Genomic DNA, 20,181 nt, shown 5'->3' on the forward strand with positions numbered 1-20,181 from the left:
CACAGGCTGCACAAGTTATATTCATGGTCTAATCACTGTAACCTCTTAACTCCAGGACTGAGGAAAGAAGACAGCATGTATGAAAATGCTTTGTAAACTATGGTGTATAGCGCAAAATGACTCATAGGAGAAATCTTTTCTCAGACGAAAATGCTAAAAGGTCATTTCCTTTTCCTCTGTCCTCTTCTTTCTCCTTCCTCACTTAACAAAACTGGCTCTCGGCATCCTTACTCCCATACAGCTTAAACAGTAGAAGGCAATGGTTTGTCAGTGTGTCAGATATTCAAAATGCATTTATAGAATACTATGTATGGTCCAAAATCTGCCACTTACTCTTCAATTTTTCATATGGTTCACAAGCTCTGGCTGAAAAGATGATTTTGTGAGAACAGGAGTTCTGGTATTAAGTCAATAGGACGGTGGGGAATGAAGGGTGTATTTATTGAATTGCCCTTACTGTGCTTCTCGTTCCCTACCGATATTACTTAACTGAATGCTGGCCTGGGATAGGCTTTTGATTGATGCAAGGTGGCCACTTATAGTGCGCCTAAGATATTCTTAGGATGGATCTAAGCTCAGCAAATGATGTGAGTCATTAATTATGACTGTACTGTACACAGAAGGGAGGAAGGCAACATTTACTCCCCATAAATCTTCTTGTTTTGAGAAATGTTCGCTGAAGTATCTAGAGGTAAATATCATGTCTACAACTTTTAAGTTGGAGAATGTTTAGGGAAAAGTGTGCGTGTGTGTGTTTGTGTGTGTGTGCAGGGTGGGGGGAAGTAAGAAAGAAGGAGAGAGGAGAGGGGGGAAAGGGAGAGAATGAGAAGATAAAGGTAAAATGTTAACATATTGGAGAAACTGGGTAAGGGTAAATAGTGATTTGGGGTACTATTTTTGAGGCTTTTATGTAAAGCATAAAATTACTTTAAAATAGAGGTTTTTTAAAAAAATATTGTCCACCCATTTGGAAATTTTCCTATGGATGATACAAATAAGAAATATGAAGATTAAAAGTACCACAAGTCCATGCAGCATACCTTCTTGGGAGATGGTAAAACCAATGCCTTTGGGAAAGTGAGTAGTATTTAAAAAATCATGGAGGAACAAAAAACTTCAGAAGGAAACCCAGGAAGTTGCTGGCTTCATAGATATGCTAGAATATTTGATAGCCATTTTTCATCTTCCAAATCTATTTACAAATTAAAAATGGAAAAATGGGTTGATTCCTTGAAACTCTTTCCAGTTATCGGATCTTACAATGAATACTCAAGAAACCTAGCTTTTCTCATGCTGTCAATCTAACTTACCTGCCTAGACATCGCTGATGTTCACTGCAAGCTTGCTACTGCCTCTATCACCTCAGATATGATGTGCCCATGTCACCCTGTACTATAAATTTCCAAGCCTATTCTGAGAGTGTGCTGAGGATGTTAAGAGAAGGAGTGCCCTAACAATCAGTACTACCCTCTTAAGGGAGGCTGCCAAAATAAATTCTTTTTTTGCTTTTCACCACAACTGTATGACCTATACCATATATCGTTAAGTACACTATATAATATTATAAATGATGTATTTTTTCTCATAAATTCTTTTTGCACTGGAACTTCAAAACCTCATTCCACAGTAGGGAAGGATGATGGCACAAAACTAAAATGTGCATTTTCTTTGTGCACCTATTGGAGAAGAAAAACAACCCTTTCATTTCTATGTGTTGCCAGTATCCCTGAAAGCAACGGTTTAGATTAGGTCCCACATATAGGAGGAAATTCTCCTGTATCATTTCAGAGCAGGAAGAAAAGTTATTTTCTTTTTCCTTCCTTCCCTCCTCCTTTTCTTTCCTTTCCCCTTTCTTCCTTCCTTCCTCCCTCCTTCCTCTTCCTTCCTTCCTGTCTGTCCATCCATCTCTCTCTCTCTCTCTTTCTCCCCTTCCTTCCTTCCTTCCTTCCTTTCTTTCTTTCTTTCCTTTTCTTTTCTTTCCTTTCCTTTCCTTTCCTTTCCTTTCCTTTCCTTTCCTTTCCTTTCCTTTCCTTTCCTTTCCTTTCCTTTCCTTTTCTTTTCTTTTCTTTTCTTTTCTTTTCTTTTCTTTTCTTTCCTTCCTTCCAAGTGTAACAGAAACAATGATTAGGAAGATGTTTTAGTTTTTCTAAAAACCTAAGTTCCATGTGACAGTGTGGGTGGTGGGAAGCAAAGAAGCATTGGGATTCTATGTTCCAGTCCAAAAAGGCAGTGTTGCTAATGCATTCCAAACACAAAAATTCGAAACAGGACTAAGGTGTCCTTTAACTTACACATTAAACAAACGCTGAATCCCTAAATAACGGCCTGGGCATTAGGGAAATAACAAGCGTTGATTACTTATAACCTCTGCCCTCAAGGTGATTATAGGGAGGGAGAAAAAACAGTGAGCAATATTATCAACCAAGTTGAAATATATAGCCTAAAATTTGGCACAACAGTAAAGTGACGAAGTCATGTACATAGGATTTTGTCAGACTTTCACCTCTGGAAATCTTTAGCCCCAGAGACTTATACATATATTTTAAATAATCATTTGCTTTTACTGTAGAAAGGTGTTTGTCAATGAACAATATTTAAAGTACCATTAAATCATTAAGTTTTATAGTGTGACTATAAAATTTCTGATCTAAGTAATTAAAATCATGGCTTAGTGTATTTTTTTATTTTTTTTTTTGCAATACAGTTTTATCATCTGCTTGTAAAATGGTAGAAAGCTAGAATATGTTTTCAAATTCTTATCTATGAAATCTTAAAAAGAGGAGTGTTATCTTTCCTTGCATCTTAAGCAGTAACTAATTTTCTCTCTAAAAACCTATGTGAACATCTATCAGAGTCCTAATACTGTCTACAGACATATTTCTGGCAAGAAGCATAAGGCTCATCTGAAGAGGCTATAGGATATTTGATAAATACTTCTGAGAGTAATTGTCTACTCTCTTACCTTCTGGTAGTGGTCATGTCCATGATTAGCACCAGCCACTATGACTAAGAACCTGAGAGGTCAGTTGATTTTTAATTCTCCTTACTTCATAGAAAGGACTTTCCAGAGCTGAAGTGATCATTTCCTACTGGGCACAAATTATTCCAGGTGCTGCTTCTGTGTAGGGATGCTCAGTGCCAAATTTAGCAACTCATGTATAGTTTGTGAAGGACATAAATTATTTTGCATTCAGCCATGCCTCCCCCACCCCGCTTCTTCTATGAAATAGAATAAAAGGATGGAAGAGAAAGATGAATAATAGGAAAGCTTCTAGTCTCATCTTTTCCTATAAGTTATAAAAGAGTTAAGCCATTAATCAAATGAGAAGACAAAAAAAAAAGAGAAAAAAAAAAGAATGCTTAATGAGTGCTTACCATTTAGCAGGCAGAATCCCAGCTACTTTACATATATTAAACTCATTATGTACTTAAAGACACATAGCTGGTAAAAGACAGGGATTTGAGTCCTTGAATTTAGCTTTACCTAAAGTCCATACTCTTTAATTTTTCAGTTCTATCTACCTCCATTTACTTATCAAAATACAATATACACTTAGTGCAGAGAAAATAGATATAACAAAAATGCTCAACAGAAAAAAATTTAAATGTCAATTATAACCCCACCACCTACCATTAACATATAGGATATTTGATTCCAGCCTTTTGTTCTAAGCATGCATATATCCATAACCATTTTCTCTCATACATTATTTTACAACATAATTTTAATAGCTACACAAATTTCTATCACATGCAGATAAATAACCCACCTGCCATTATTGGCCATTTAGATTATTCCAATTTTTTTCAGTCATACATGATACTAAAGGTACACACAAACTGTACTTTTATACAAATTCATTATTATTTCCTTAGGATAAATTTCTATACTAAGTATTGCTAGTACCAGAATTGCTATGTCAAGTATCTTTTTTTTTTTTTTTTTTCCTTTTTAAATACAGTGTCAGGTTTACCTCTAAAAAGGTGCTTCAAAGTACTCTTCTGGTAGCAGTGGAGAGCAGCCATTTCTCTCCATCCTTGCCAAAATATGGCATTGCCTTTTGACAATGTTCTTTTTTTCATTTTGCAAGAAAGGCAAGAGAGTCTCTTATTTTAGTCATATACATATAAACCAAAGAGAAATTCATTGAGCTTTCATTGTATTTTATACTTGATAGAGCTTCCAGCTTAGGTTATAAACCCATGGCTTGCAGGCATACATGCTGGAGCATTTTTTAACCGTTTGGTGAATGATTATAGAGTTTGTCTTTTGATGAACAAATGAAATTTCCAATCAACCGTGTAATGAATAGAAGGGTCTGAAAATGGAAAGGTCTGCCTTGCCAGCCCGTGAAGTCCCCATCACTGGAGAAGTTCATCAAAGAATGTATGATTGATGGGCTAGGATACCCATGGGAAATTGATTTAGATGACCTGTAAAGCTTCTTCCCACCCTAGGGTTCCTACAATGGTCGTTTCTATTTCTAGAGATTACTGACTCTATCTTTTTGCCTCACCAACGACAATATTTTTTTATACAAAGAGAGTAATTCTAACTGCTGTTCTTTGCTAGTAATTCATCCAAAGTGGGAGCAATATAAGCTGTGTTTTGAAGCCATATTTCAATACTAGAATATTTACCGAATCTAGAAAAATAACCAAAACATTAGCTCCAGGAAGTCTTAATTTTAAGATTATATACACAGATATACATCCACAAATGTGTCTATAATTACAGCTAAATATATATAAGAAACTATAGATATACTCACATATATTCAGAAAATGTCTGGGAGAATATGTAAAATATTATTTACAGTAGTTGTCTCTAGGTATTGGAAACTGGGAAAAGGATGTGAGATTTATTTATTTTCCACTTGAGATCCTTTTGTATTACTTGCATGTTTTCATAACATCACGTATCAGTTCAATAATAATAATTTAAACACTTTATGAAATTAAGGGAAAACCTGGAAACAGAATTAACTTCACTTAAGTAAAAAGCCAGCAGTACCTCTTTATGATTAAATTCTCAGGAAAGGAACCACAGGTAGTCCTGTGAACTGAGCAGCCTTAAAAGTTGGACTTCATCACCATCAGGAAGAATTTTCCTTCCCAGTTTTGGTTTTAAGCTTTGTTTGGTTGGCACCAAACAAAAAACTGATGTAGAAAATTTTAGTTAAATGTCTTTGGCAAAGACAAACAAAATCTGTAGAATAATATCTTGGGCTAGCAATTTCTGAGTTGTAACAGCTATATCTTACTGTTTGGGATGCTGGCGTTAAAATCATTTTTCTGAGTTTACTGAGTACCCCTACTAAAATAGCAACAATTTTTTCTGTTCACCAAATATATACAAAGTTGAAGACTTAAAACTAGCTCAGATTTGGTGTCCTATTTTAACATATAGAGGGAAAAAAAATCCCATACTTTTAATTACAAATAGATAATCTGATCACTTTGTTTATATAAAAATAAGACATTTTATCAGGATATGTTTCTTAAAATTAAAAACTCTTCTACTTAAGCACTGTGATGTAGAGGGGGCATGCATGTGAATGCGATGGGCTCCAGAGAACTTAGAAATGAGGGAAATTGATTATCCTCTGAAAATCTCAAATCAATCATAAAATATCAGAGGTCAAGATTGAAAACTTACCCATAAAGACAGTTCAGTATAACCAACCCCTGACTGATAGGATTAATATTTTTTATTTTGTTCTTTCTGACTTTTTCTAGAGCCGTACCCACTGCATGTGGAGGTTCCTAGGCTAGGGGTCTAATTGGAGCTGTAGGCACTGGCCTACGCCAGAACCACAGCAATGCCAGATCTGAGCCATGTCTGTGACCTACACCACAGCTCATGGCAATGCCGGATCCTTAATCCACTGAGCAAGGCCAGGGATCGAACCCGCAACCTCATGGTTCCTGGTCGGATTCGTTAACCACTGAGCCATGACGGGAATTCCAGGATTAATTTTTTAAAGAATAAGATGTGTCAGTTAGAATACAAGCTGAACAGCAGCCAGCGGGCATGCTGGCAGACCCAACAGAGACAGTTACGGGAAGTAGTTGTCTTGGAGCTGCCAAAGGAATCTCTGGGTCCAGTTGTGCCAGGACATGATCAAATTCCTACCTCCTTCTTGCCCTGATTGCTCACTTCAGCAGTCTTCCAACTTTCCATGAAATGGGCCTTCAGGGAGAGGGCAAATTAATCTGTAATATGATAGAGTTCTAGTTTTACACATCACTTTCTTGTAAGAATCAATTTGTAGGATATTAACTATTTCTTCAATGAAATAATCCAATGTTCTGATTATGTCTGATCTCAAGGAACAGAATCTGTTTTGTCATTATGAGCTTTCCAAAACCTGAACAAGTCTAGGATGGTTTTGAGACATGAGCCCTGAAGGCACTTTGATTTCTTGGGTGGCCATCCTGCCTTCTCCATGTGGCTTTGATGACCTTGTGCCATTTAACTTTGGTCCAGATTTTAGAGAATTGATATTATTATTATTTATGAAAAAAAAATCAACAGGCTATGTTAAGACTGTACGTGGTTGAGGAAAAATACATTCCAGTTAGAAGACTTAGTTAACTATTAATTCAATTGAGAATGAGGTGTTCTGATTAAGTCAGATTTCTATGAATAGAATTTTCTCTCTAAAAGAACTATTAAATAATCATTTATTATAAAAACAAGTAATGACCTTTCCATTTTAATTAGAAAATTGTTGAGGTTTTTATAAGAGAACTGACAGAGTAAGATAAAAATTGACTAGAGAAGCATTTTTTAAACTCTCTCAGGAATCTGTTTATATTACCTAACACCCTATAGGGCTTACCTCAAGTGGGTGAGGAGTAAGAGTGCAATGACAATACATGAAAATTGTTTACAATACCAACTGGCATATTGTAATCATCCAATCAGTGTCAGGTGATGTAACAAAATATTGTTATGTAAAATAAGAAAAGTAAAATCCAAACTCATCAAATTACGTATGTGTATATGTGAAAATATATGCAAGGAGAGACATAGAAAAAGCCTTGATTCATACCAAACTGTCAGCAGCAGCTTCTATTGGGGGAGATGCATTAGGACTAAATGAAAAGGGACTTTTGTTGTTCTTTTTATAGTATGCCTATATTTCTAGATGTTTCATAATAGAGCACATATTTAATTTTTAAAAGGAACTGATAATATTTTTATAGGGACACCAAAAGATCCACTGGTATTTTTGTGATGAAATTGCTATAAAAATGTTCATTCATAATAAATGGGTACATGTTAGGATGCTGAGATATGTATGGTTGGGAATAATTTGGATCCAGCAGATAGCTGGTGGTTCTTATTTGAATGAATGGCTGGGAATCCACTTGTAGTAACCTAGTCAAATTATTTTATCCCTGTAACCCATAGTTTCCTTATCTGTAAAATGAACATAATAATAGCTATATAGAAACATTCAGCACAATGTTTAGCCCTTTCTTAAAAAGATAAATTATTCAGGTTTATTTTAAAGTCTAAGTCTGAAACTTTTGAAATATATGTTTGAAAATGTAAATTTTTCCTTATAAATTCTCTGAATATTTTACATAAAGCACAATTTGGATCCATGTGTTCTAAGCAGACATCTGGGAAGTCATGGCAGGTTTCAGCATTCCCAGTTTCCACTGCTTTCTAGTGAGTTAGCTAAAACCAAGCTTTATCCTGACTGTCTAAGCAAAGTAAAATGCTGCCAGTAATAAGCTTTTAAAACTCTTAGTCCGTGAACACAGTTAAGCACCACTACTGAGCTCTGAGCTTTGAACAGGCCAGGACAGGGAGTTCTTTGCTAGCAGCTCTTATGGATTGGGAAGAAGTATTTTGGGTGATCAGGGTGATGGTAGTGAAAAAAAAAAAAAAGAAAGGGTACCATGCTGGAAACCAGGTGACTTTTGAATATGTTCATCTAAATCTTGAATATTCCTAAGATAGATGTCTTTAGTTCTTGTTCCTTCCTGGAGACCTTATGGTAAATGCTCATACAGTTTAACCTGTTTAATATTTTTAAATTGTAGAAGATCAGATACATACATTTAATCCTGGGTGTCAGCGTGAGCATCAAGGTACTCTCAAGGATGAAATGTAACAGCACAATCACTGTTTAAAGTTCAGATTCTGACCCTACCCTAGCTCATCCCTTTACTTTCTCAGTAGTCTTGAGCATTAACAATAAACCTCAATGCTTTTTCTATAAAATATTTGTGAAAACTATTTAAGATCATTATAAGATTTCAGGTAGATAATACATATAAATGTTAAACTAACATAGCACCTTACACATAGAAAAGTATCACTGTAAGTAACCAAATATCAGTCTCAATTCCTCAGACTTCCTAAACCAGAAAATTAGGGGCTACAATTCTTCAATCTATGCTACTATACTCTGCTTGTAATCTGTGCTACTAAACTGGAAAAGACTATACATGTTTCTTTTTTGCTTTTGGATGGAAGGTGGTCTCAATGGAAGATCTGGTAACATGGGAGGTGCTATAATAATCTGGCAGAGGAGGGACCTACCATTTGATCAGTCCCATCAAATACTACTTGTGTATGATCAACAGAACAGCCATGCAATTGACTTAAAACCTATTGCTGTCATCATCCTTATGGCTTTTGAACACCTGCGTAATGGTTGATTTTCTTATATTATTTCACTGAATTTTTACAGTGCTTTAATAAAGGTGCTTTTATCACTATATTAACAGAAAGCTGAGTCCTAGAGTGGTTATGTAACTTGCTCAATACTGCATACCAGTGAAAGTGCCAAGTCTAGAATGAGGGCCACTGAGAGCTGGACAGGCCTTCCTACCAGGAAAGATGGGATAAGTCTCTGCAGGGATCAGGTTCAGGGCCTTGGCAGCCTGGTGGGTTCTACTGGTTTGTTTATATCCTAAATTGCTCTAGACCTGACTGGAATCCTGGCTTGTCTGATTCCTAAGCCTATGAAGTTGCCACCAAACCAGAGGTTCACCACTTGAGTAATGAATGAACAAAAAGGAAAGCTCTTCAGAGTAAAACAAACAAACAAACAAACAAACAAACAAATACATTCTCAGGGACCCCAGAGATTCCAGACATGAATCCCACGTTCAAAAACAGTATCTTAAAAAGTTAAAATCTTAATATATGAGAAAGCATTTTATTTATGACCCATCACTATAAAATGGAAGGTAAAATACATATTTCCATGCTACCAAGGGAGTAAACTCAAACTGTCATGAGAAGTTAAAATTTTTTTCCATAAAATTTGTGGTCTCTCAAGATCAGAGGATGGTGGTTGCGCAACTTGAACGGAGTAGAAGGTCATTTTTTCCATTCAACATACATTCCCAGGGACAGGGCAGGGCTCCTCAGTTTTTGGATATGTCACTATTGTCCAGTTATGTATAAGGCCTATGAATTCTATCTATGTGTTTCTAACAAAGTAACCTTACTACCTTCGTCTGCACTGCTGTGAATTTTGAGTCATTGTTTAACGAAACATGCACCAACAAGATTTATTAGACTTGGTATAATTACATTCCATGCACAAAATAACAGAAGCCACTGTTCAGGAATCAGATTTCCTCATCTCCTTGATGTCTTTATCCCTAATATTACACCCTTAATTTGCAAAGTTATCAGCCCTTTTAATTGCTTGTACAAGGCACATTTGCCATGAGAAATTTCCTCAGCTTTATCTTTCCATCTTAACACTTATGTCTGATTTCCACTGTGGCATCCTACACCTGCTGACATACTGATTTGTAATCTTTCTCTGGAAAAACTATATTCCCATTTTATCTTGTCAGCTATGTTGTGAACTCAACAAAGAAGGTGCCTTCCACTTCACAGCTTCTCACTTACATGCCTAAGGGTTTTCTTTACACTTTTGTTCAATTAAAAAAAAAATTTAAATGATAAAATAGTAAAAATTCTATTGAAATCATTATAGAACAAATACTAGAAATCTCCTAGATGAATCATGTCCAGAGCAATAAGTTCATTTAATGAAATTATAATCTTTTTGAGGAATATAAAATAATTTTTCTTTTTATTAGAATATAGGCAACCCATGTAATACTGGAGGGGGGGCATGGAAAAGATCAATGAGAGAAAATACCGATAAAAGCTGAGTATAAATCTATCCTTCTCAAAATTTTTGACATTTTGATTTATGTTTCTTCTAGTATCATTTATGTTCCTTGTATTTATGTGTTTTTGTGGCTAGCCCTGGATACATACCCAAAAACTTTATAAAAGCGAGAGTTGAAGAATTGAGTGGGATAGTTGAATGCTTTCATAGTAAGAGAAGTAACTAGCTTGAGATTGTTTATTCCTTGTTATGACTGCTGTATATTGCTGCTATGCAAATATATAGTGTAGTTGCCAAAAATAAATCAGGATACAGTATTTTCAAATAGGTTATTCATAATGCCACTGCATTAACCATTCCAACATAATATGGAATCGACTAAAGTCTAGGATCGTGTAAGTATATACTTCATTACATAGGATACTTTGATGTTCTGAACAATAATTATGTGGGAAGACAAACTTGAGAAGGTGCATTAAACCCTGACTAATTTAAAGGTCTGATTATCTTTAGTTATTGCATTTATAATTGTATGCATGTCAAATTTCTTCCAGAGTAAACTGATGAAGATAATTTTCACTTTCAAACTAGAGGTATCATATGCACATACTGAGATAGCACCAAAATCTTGTGAACATCTCGTAAAAGAAAAGTGCAATATAGAATGTATTACTTAGTGGTACATGTAGATTTTGACAGAGATTATTTATATTTACTGGAAAAAGATTTTTAATATTATGAGACATTTTAAAACAGTGAAATATTTGATAAGTATGATTAAAGTCCCATTGTTAAGAAAATTTTACAAAAGGAGTCCTCATGGACATTTAAGATAAAAAGTCCAAGCATAGGACAGGACCTCTGAAGACTGACTTTTTAAAGTAGGTGGTTTTTTTGTTTGTTTTTTTGGGTCTTTTCTGTCTTTTTGTCTTTTCTAGGGCTGCACCTGCAGCATATGAAGGTTCCCAGGCTAGGGGTCCAATTGGAGCTGTTAGCTGCTGGCCTACACCACAGCCACAGCAATGCCAGATCCTTATCCCACTGAGTAAGGCCAGGGATTGACCTCACAACCTCATGGTTCCTAGTCGGATTCCTTAACCACTGAGCCACACTGGGAACTCCTAAAGTAGGTGTTTTGTACTACATTTCCAAGGTCTTGTGGCAGGCCTGGTGCATTGTTGGCAGCACTCAATATGTATTTGTTGATTATTGAATAAATCTATATCTGAAACAACCCTTGACATACATCATAATGGCTTCTTTTTGTTGTTTGTTTGCACTCTAGGTGTGGCCAACTTACCATAGATTTATAAAAACTATACTTCATTTTGAAGAGAAATTATTGGGATGCAGGCTAGAATGGGGGGGAAGCACAGTACCTGGAGTCAGATGATATGAATTCAAACTGTGATTCTGTTCACTAATATACTATGTGTGCTTGCCCTGCTTTCTCAACCATCTCTGTGCCGCAGTGATCTCATTCACAAAATGCAGATGAAAATACTTCCTTCACAGTATGACCTTAGTCTCAATTAATATGACAGAAATTAAAACAATTTGTAAACTGAAAAGCAGTGAACAAATATTATCGGGCAGACTTTTGCACCAGAGATCTGACATCTATTTCCAGCTTCATTGTCAATTTCCTTTCCATGTCTCTGCCTTTGCTTATTATATTGTCAGATCTCCTTATCTCTAAATTCAAAATAAAAACATTTTACACACTGGGCAAATTTCCCTTTCTAAAACATCCTAATGGTTACTTTGAGTTGGCCTATTACATTAACTATATGCTTACAAATTTTCTAATATTTTCCTTCCCATACCCTTTATGCATAGTGATATTTATGTTCTTAAGATTTCATGGTTAAGAAGTTTGGCCAAAAAAACAGTTTTTCCCCCACTTCAGTCTCTTTGAACTCGCTTCCTTTACACTTTATCTCACAGACCTCTAAGGCCACCAACTATAATATTTACAGGTAGGAGTTAATAAAATGATTCATATCATAAAAGGAGATGAGAGAGACAATGATAAAATGATGCGTATGTAAAAAACTTTGTGTTGATACTCTATCCCTGCAAGTCTATACTGTATTGTGTTAGCGGTATACAAATCCATTCTAATAAGAAAAGAAGGAAGATTTAATTCGTGGAAGTCTATAGAAAGTTTTGTACATGGCAAAGGACTTCCAAGGGCAGGACCAAAGCCTGATAATTCCAGACCATCCAGAAGAAAAATCTGTGAACAAATCAAAGAAATGAGCATGAAAATGTGGGACTGTACATAATACTGTTAGGGGACCACTGACCTAAACTGCCCACCTTGTCCAGGCATAATAATAGCAGCTTGCATGAGCTGTCTCACAACAGGAGGCTTGATAAAAGAACATGCTGCTGCCCTGAAGACTAACAGGGAGGATGTAGGAGGGGCCAAGAGGAGGGAGGAGACAACCAGCCTCCCAGAATGCTTAGCACTGGAACCCATCTTGGCTAAGAGATGCCTATGCCACCAAGAAGGACCCTGAGCCACACCATTACGGGCCAAGCAAGATGACTGGCCAGATGTTGCTGTGGCTGTGGCATAGGCTGGCAGCTTCTGCTCTGCTCTGACCCCTCCTCTGGGAACGTTCATAAGCCAGAGACAACCTGGTACCTAACCTCATTCCCATAAAACTGGACAGCGAGCCATGTGGCAGAGCAGTTCTCCTGGGTTCCCTTACCTTGCTGTTCTCCGCCCTTGTGCCCCTTCCCAATAAATTCTCCTGCTTTGTCAGCACGTGTGTATCCTCAGACAGTTCATTTCGGAGTATTAGACAAGAGCCTATTATCAGGCCCTGGAAGGGGTCACCAATGCCAAGGGCTCAATGCTCATAGTAGAGGGCAGAAAAGAACATGAAACTCACAGGGACATCACCCAGCTTCTCTCTATGGGGATACTAGGAGGAGACAGGAAGAATTGCAGAACTGCATCTGTTCCATGTTTATAATAAAACTGCCAAGTCTACATAAAAACAAATCTGTTATTTTGCAATTATGCTGAAGCTGGGGGTTTTAGCACCCACAAGAGTTATATAAAATGGGGGAAAACTTTCTCATTGGCAGGGAAATATACCTGTTTTCAGATCCTTTCCCTCTAAACTTGCATAGCCAATGTTATCATGTGTTCATTGTCTTTATACCTTTACTAAAGTACAAAGTTGAACATGAAACATCTGTTCTGGCATAAATTCTCCTAGGTTCATAGATAACTGATGCTTTGCATAGAAAATATAATGAACAATCAATTAAAGAATCTGTCCCTGCTGTTGTTGCTGTTTCTGTTTGCTTTTATAAAATGTATTTATTAATATACCATAATCACTCTACACAGCAAGATCTAGTTTGAGGAAACAGATTTTTATAAACTCTATGATATTGTCATTAAGAAAAACAGAGAAGGCTAGAAAGTATCTTTTGCTGAAAATAATTAGATTTATTTTTTAATCTTTCAAAATTTTTTAGCACATTTGCCTTGATATACTAAAATAATAAATGGCAAATGAGTGCAAGACATTAGAGAGACCTAAATAGGCTCCTTGAACTTTTTTAGTATTTTGAGCACCCAGTTAATTACCAGGTATATCTAATAAATGCTTAGTAAATACTTGTTGAATAATATATGTGTAATGAAACATGAGTAGAATAAAATCATTTGCTTTACATATGGTGAATGAGTATACACAGACACGGACCCTATATACATACATAGACCTATGTAAGTCTCTTTATACATATTCACTTTCAACATCTGGTGCATTCCAATTGGCAAAAAAAAAATTGATGCTTGAGACATAAAAATTAAAATCCTTTAGTAGACTAGCTTAAAAGATCTTGAAAGAGGTTTTTAGAGCCCTTGTGTAGTTAGTGTGGTAAAAATTCTGAACATAGGCCATGATCTCTGAAGAATGGCTTTTGCACTAATATACTTGCCAACATTACTATATTCTGTGGAATTTATTCCCTCCCAGTCTTCCAAGTGCAGAAAGAGAGGAGCTAGGGAAACATCACTGGTTACTTCTTTTTCATGCAAAGCCCCAGTAGATAGGATTATTTAGTTGAAAAATCCTTTGCACCATCCTCTGGGGGACTGAGGGCCCTACTGTAACTTTCCTCCTTTTCTAAACTGGTGGAAAATGCTGTTGTTTTGAGGTCATTCTCTTTTAAAGATTTAAGAAGAAATCATTTCCTCCAACCAGTTCATTGTAGGAATAAAGGAAGTCCAGAGAAGTTAAATGACTTGCCCAAGACTTCAGGGCAAGTAAATAAGTGTGCTCCTCTAAGTACATCCGGAATAACAAGTCTTCTCAAATCTTTACTAGTTCTATTGTCCTATCCTTAGGCTAACGTTTGCAAACAGCACAGAAAACAATTGCAAATTGAGGACTGAGGGGGAAGGATAGGAAGTGGTCATTAGCAAATCCCTAGGCCTGGGGATCACCTGCTCTTTGGGATCCAAACAGTGAAACAAGCTATTCATAAGAGCATCAAGGACGAGTGGGCCATTGTTTTCAGAACCAGCTGTGAAGAATCAGCTCCACAGTGCCCTAGGAAGGCTAGGCTGCAGCACCAAGGGGCGGGGCCTTAGTGGGGAAAGAGGAGTGAGCCAGGAAGAAGGGCTGCAGGGACCCCACCGCGCCACCTCTCGGCAAACCAGGAAGTATTTTTTCAGTAAGTGCAATGGACCGAGCCACCTTTTGAACCGAAAGTGTAAATGGGACAGCAGGCCGCAGATGGGTGCAATAACCGCAGACCGCTTGGGCTTGTGTCTGGGAGGCTGCGGACTGGCAGCTAAATGGTAAGCGTCTGAACAGCCAGTTGGCGTCAGAAAGTACAGAAAAGGGCAGGCTCTGCTGTCCTCACAACCGTCACCGAACGAAGTCCCGGGTAAACAAGCCTCCCAGAAGCAGCCTCCAGGCTCACACCGGCTGCGCGCTCCTCGACCCGGCGTTTCCCACACACCCAGAGCTCAGCTCGGCCACCCCAGCCGCCCTCTATCACCTGCTCCCTGACCCATTTTCCTCCGGCTCCCACTCCCACAGCTGGCATACCATACTCACCATCTCTTGCCGGAGGAGATGAAGCTTGGTTTCCAGCCTCTCCAGGGCACTACTGGAGTGGCTACGTCGTGGGGAGATAGAGGTTGGGGAGGACGAAGAAGAGGATGACAAGGAGAGTGGGAAACTGCAGCTGCTGCTGCTGCTGCTACTCATGCAGCCGCCTCCACCGCTGCTGCTGTTGCTGCTCCCCCCGCGGGGGTCTCTGTCCCTTTCCTGGGAAACCGACTCCTCCCCACGGAGCGAGCGCACTAGGCTCTCAGGTACTTTACGCCCCAGCTTCAGCTCAATGTCTCTGAGGTCGGGCAGTGGGCCGTCTTCCATGACTTCTCAAGAACGATGAAAATGGTAATAAAAGGCTGCGGATGAGAGGCAGCAGTAGCCTCCAAGGTTGCCTGGAGCTCAGCGCACCCCTCTGGAGCCCGGATCTCTATCCTTGAAAGATCGAGTGCACCGTCTGCTCCATAACCGCCAGGGCGATATCAGCCCTGAAATCCACACAGGACGCAGCGGGTGGCAGCCGCAGTTCCCTGGGCGCTGTGACTCCCCCGACACTTACTGAGATTATAGAACCCACTTCATCTTCTTCTTTTTTGGCCACCCCACTGCCAAGTTGAGTTAACTGATATTACAGAGAGGAGGAAATTGCAAGTACTATAGACCAAAAAGAGAGGGAAATAAAGTCTGCTTTAGCTCTGCGGGGCGGGGGAAATTCACATTATGAAAGTGTCCGTTCACATCCCATCGCTATTCACCAACTGCCCATCTGGTACCATGCGACACAAAATAATGATGTGGCCACACTCCAGGGTCGTTTCATTTTCCAGCCATATGTCTCCAAGCTTTCAGAATATCCTGGATTGTCTGAGATAATTTCTGGTCAGCGGTAGAGAAGGTCGGTCGTGTGCATAGACGCATAAAAAAAAGAGAGAGTTCGTTTAACAGAAGTTTAACGGCTTCCTCGATGCAGCAGAAATATCCTTCTTCCCATTTAGGCTGTTTGATCCAAATCATTGTGTTCCTCCAAGCCTCGGAAACTTTAAACTCGGCTGGCAGGTGGACCAAACCCGGACCAACCCTTGTACCGTATAACACAGACAAGAAGAGCAAGCGAAAATTTCCTACCCCTGCTACTGGAAGTAGTTTCAACGTCCTGTTTTAGTTCTGAGTACCTAACACGGGAATTAGATTTTTAGTTTTGCCGGAGAAATTGCGTGGTGGCCACAACTTTTAAAAAGGGTAACAAATATTAGAGGCAGAATAATGATTTTTAGATGTAGTGTCATTCCCCATCCTCCTTCTTTCTATATGGCAAAATTTTAACTTTAGAAGGCTTTCCTAATAATTCTATACTAGAATAAACTGTAATCATTTCACCAAAAGTTCAATGAGAATGTACAACAGAAGTTATTTGTCTTCCTGATGTTATGGTATGTCTCCTCAAGCAGATGTGAAAAGTTAAATAGAATAATCTATATGACTACAGAGGATAGTTATGGATTTTAAAAAGAGGAATTTGCTGAGATATTTTTACCTTAATTATGTCAGAGAAATATTGGATATAACTAGAGAAAGTTGTTTTTGCTAATTTATCTATATTGTTCAACTATTTAGAAGAAATCTGAAGCATGCCATCAATTGATCTATTGATACTTCTACCGAGTAAGTTGTTATCAGCTATATGGATTATAGGTTTGATTCAACATTGAATTTGTGTTGATAATCTTCAAGTAGAGGATGCTGTTTTCAATCCAATAAACTCTAATGTTTTGGGTTGCATTAGAATATTTCAATATGTAGGCCCCTCTCTTTCAGTGACAAATAAGTATTTGTGTTCTTAGTCCTTCCCAGAGATATCACTCAGGTGACAAGCATATAGGCATATACATCTCAGAGACTGTTTTTAGCAGAGATTCATCCAGGAAGCCTAAAGATAAGAAACAAGCCTTCTGAAAGAAATATTTCATGTTAGGGAAAGTTGCTCAGGTTCTCTTGCCAATGTGTCAGAAATTGTGTGTTCTTTTTTTTTTTTTAAGAAGTGAGGAAGTTGTAAATTAAGTGGCCCATTTTGAGTTGGAACAACCACTTATGGAATCAAAGGAGAACAAGACTAAATCTCAGCTCACTGATAAAACTACATGCTTTGTCCTAAGTTGGAAAATCACAAGCTCATTGGGTAAGAACTGCACTGTGACATGTAATTATGGAAAGCTTGTATTATAGTAAAGGACAGGTTTTTTGGTGTGTTTATTTATTTATTTATTTATTTTGTTATAAAGCCCTTACAAAGTTCAGCAGAGGGCTGACTGAGCAGAGTAGCATACAAATGGAGTAGCCAGCTTGAACTTGGTCCTTCAAAATAGTTTATTATCCAATTATCATCAATGTAACTGTGCGAAAAAGAACACCTTTGTTGTGAGTCACAGACAGGAAACTTTGTATTTGCTACTTAAGACAAGTCAAAAATAGAAAACTTGTTTTTTTCATTTTAGGTTTCTGCTTAGAAAATTCCTCTGAAAATAAAGATATGGCATATATTCTAAATTAGTACTTTGTGCCAGTGCAATGTAAAGCAAACAAACTTTTTAAAGAAAAACTTAGTTATGTTAAGCCTTTTAAAATTTCTCAACTTAATACTTAATGATATTTTAAAGTAGACTTGTTTTGAATGCCAAAATGATAATTTTTAAAACATATTAGAATCAATCATAGTACTCTTATAGATTGTGTTAGCTCTTTCATTACTGCTTTATGTAGTCTGATCTAAGGATTACCCAAAATTTTCAATAATGAAGTTCTTTTTTACTTTCAGGTATTGAGAGTAGGTTTTTGTTTGTTCCTAAGATTTTTCTATGATAAAAAAAAAAAAATGTGTTGGAGATTTAACTAGTTGCTGTTAGACTTGTATTCCATATTGATTGGGGATTAGTTGATAAGAACTGCAGTGATGGGTCTAAGATGGGAGCCTGGGGATGCAGGATGCAGTGAGGTCATCAAAAATAAGAGAGTACAAAGGGAGAAGAGAGAAAGAAACAGGAAGGAAAAACTCCTCAAATCTTTTTTTTTATATTCCTCTGATCCCTCCCTCTTAGCAGTGCTCCTTTCCTGATTCTACTTTCCTTGTCTGTTTCCAACCATTTCTTGTTTCCTCTATTGATAGCATCTCCCAGCAACAACCTCAAGTCAGGGTGTTTCCAGATGGGTAATATATTGAAAAGTAAAATCATAAAAGTAGTTCCTATATTATTTGTGTTTGTGATATAACTTTTTAGACCCAGATTACTTTATTACATATGTCCTTTTCTAACCACCTTATATATAAACCACCTTATGCATGAACTATTTTCCATTTAGAATGCCTAAGGAATCTAAGAGGAGTATTAAACTAAGGAGAACTTCAAGTGACTGAGTTTCTTCTCAGCTGGATTGTGTTCACAGAGAAGGAAAGAGAGCCTCTGACTTACCATTACAGAAATCAACAACAAACCTAGTAGCTACTGAAACGGAAGCATTGTTGGACTCAGATGACAGGTTTTAAAAGAATGCTGCAGTCACAGAAACAGAATGATGTGATGCGTATTTCATACATTGCACCCTTAGAACACTTCTTGTTATGAGACCGTGTTTAGAGCAAAGGTAGACTCAACAAGACTTTGTACAGTGTGAGTAATGCCACTCCTTAAGCTTCTGCTGGCATCACGGTGAAAAGAAAAATAAAAGGCCTTTTACCTTCCCTCTGGCACTGATTGAAAGTCTGCAGCAGTCTCAATCCTTGCTGGCACAGAGTTCAAGGACTAGGGCAACATCTCTAACCTGAGACTCCCCTCCCCATAGTGCAGAATAATATCCAGCAGTGAATAGCCTCATATTCCCTTTAAGAATTTTTAGACAGTAATTATTTAATAGGTATCAGGTTCTTTAATCCTTGTTTTCAATGTGTAGAGGTGCTGTTCCTATAATACTTTTGTTCAGATGATGACGTGATTAACAAAGAAGATGTCATAGCAAAACTAAAGATTGTTGATCCTGTCCATACATAAAATAGTATCTACCTATTTTATATACCTATTAAAGCTAAAAAATTTTTTCCCTTCCTGTTTATAGAGTCATTTAAATCACCTATAATTTTGTAACTGGGTTGAAACTGTTTTTACTAAGTAAAATCATCTGGTTTATTACCAACTAGAACAACCTATACATGTGTTTCCTATATATATCCCCCCGTATGTCTGTCTGTCTGTCTATCTATCTCCATCTCTCTCTAATGAGCACAGATCCTTTAAATAGTACTCTGATTGGAGTCTAATTAATATTTATAATCAGAGCTAAACACTTGCCTGACAGATTTACTAGACAATACTAAAAGTAGGTCACCAGCATCTAAGTCTGCCTTATCCCCCCTTCATAATCCCTGTCAAATCTCTCTGCCTTCATTGTTTGTAATAGTCCTTTATTTCTTTTTACTCACTCTCCTGAGCTCTGAATTCCTACTGAAAGGTGCATAGCAGGGCCCAGAAAAGAAATATCTTTAATAAAACTAACCTTAGCCTGTCCCTCTATAGCCACCCTAGTTCAGTTTATAAAATGGACTTAAAAGGTTATTTCAATAAAGTGATGGTAAATGTTTACAATTAGCTCTTTGAAAATATAAAAATAACTGGCATGTAGCTTTTGACAGTTTTCATGGTGTAAGTATTCCTAACATAGCTGATTTCAAACTAGCAGCATGACTTGAAAATGCCCAAAAATGGGCAGCAGCACATTTTCCCCCAGCTATTTCCTAAAATTGACATAAATATCCTCAAGAGCATAGAATGTAGTAAAACATGATCAAATAATAAGGAAATGATGAGTTTTGATATGCATTACATTTGTTTCAGTATAACAACTAATTTGAAGCTTATACAATGTAATTTTTAACATAATGTCTCCCAGAGTTCCTAAAAATTTAACACTTGACTGTTGCA

General features: G+C 37.3%; 2 protein-coding genes and 1 long non-coding RNA gene across 7 annotated transcripts in view; 2 read left to right on the forward strand and 1 right to left on the reverse strand.

The window, feature by feature from the left end:
* Positions 1-16,226, reverse strand: part of LURAP1L (leucine rich adaptor protein 1 like) — a 47,246-nt gene extending 31,020 nt beyond the window's left edge. Inside the window, exons 1-2 of one of the 2 annotated variants that reach the window (XM_084985759.1) lie at positions 15,218-16,226; positions 10,071-12,360 (exon numbers count right to left, since the gene is read on the reverse strand). In XM_084985759.1, coding sequence (XP_084841885.1) covers positions 12,121-12,360; positions 15,218-15,538 — 561 coding nt within the window. In that variant the 5' untranslated portion in view covers positions 15,539-16,226 and the 3' untranslated portion in view covers positions 10,071-12,120. Of the gene's footprint in view, positions 1-10,070; positions 12,361-15,217 lie in introns of those variants that run through there. The other variant, XM_005660102.4, reaches the window with a different exon arrangement.
* Positions 1-20,181, forward strand: part of LOC102165580 (uncharacterized) — a 1,236,614-nt gene that overhangs the window by 156,166 nt on the left and 1,060,267 nt on the right. The gene's annotated exons all lie outside the window — the stretch shown is intronic.
* Positions 14,808-19,313, forward strand: LOC146407022 (uncharacterized). The gene is made up of 2 exons (XR_014821710.1): positions 14,808-17,390; positions 18,569-19,313. It is a non-coding gene; the product is annotated as an uncharacterized LOC146407022 (long non-coding RNA).

This window comes from Sus scrofa, chromosome 1 (assembly GCF_054392235.1).
Source record: "Sus scrofa isolate SSC_HxYL_T2T_F1_AM1 chromosome 1, Sscrofa_HxYL_maternal_Yorkshire_Landrace_v2.0, whole genome shotgun sequence".
NCBI lineage: Eukaryota > Metazoa > Chordata > Mammalia > Artiodactyla > Suidae > Sus > Sus scrofa.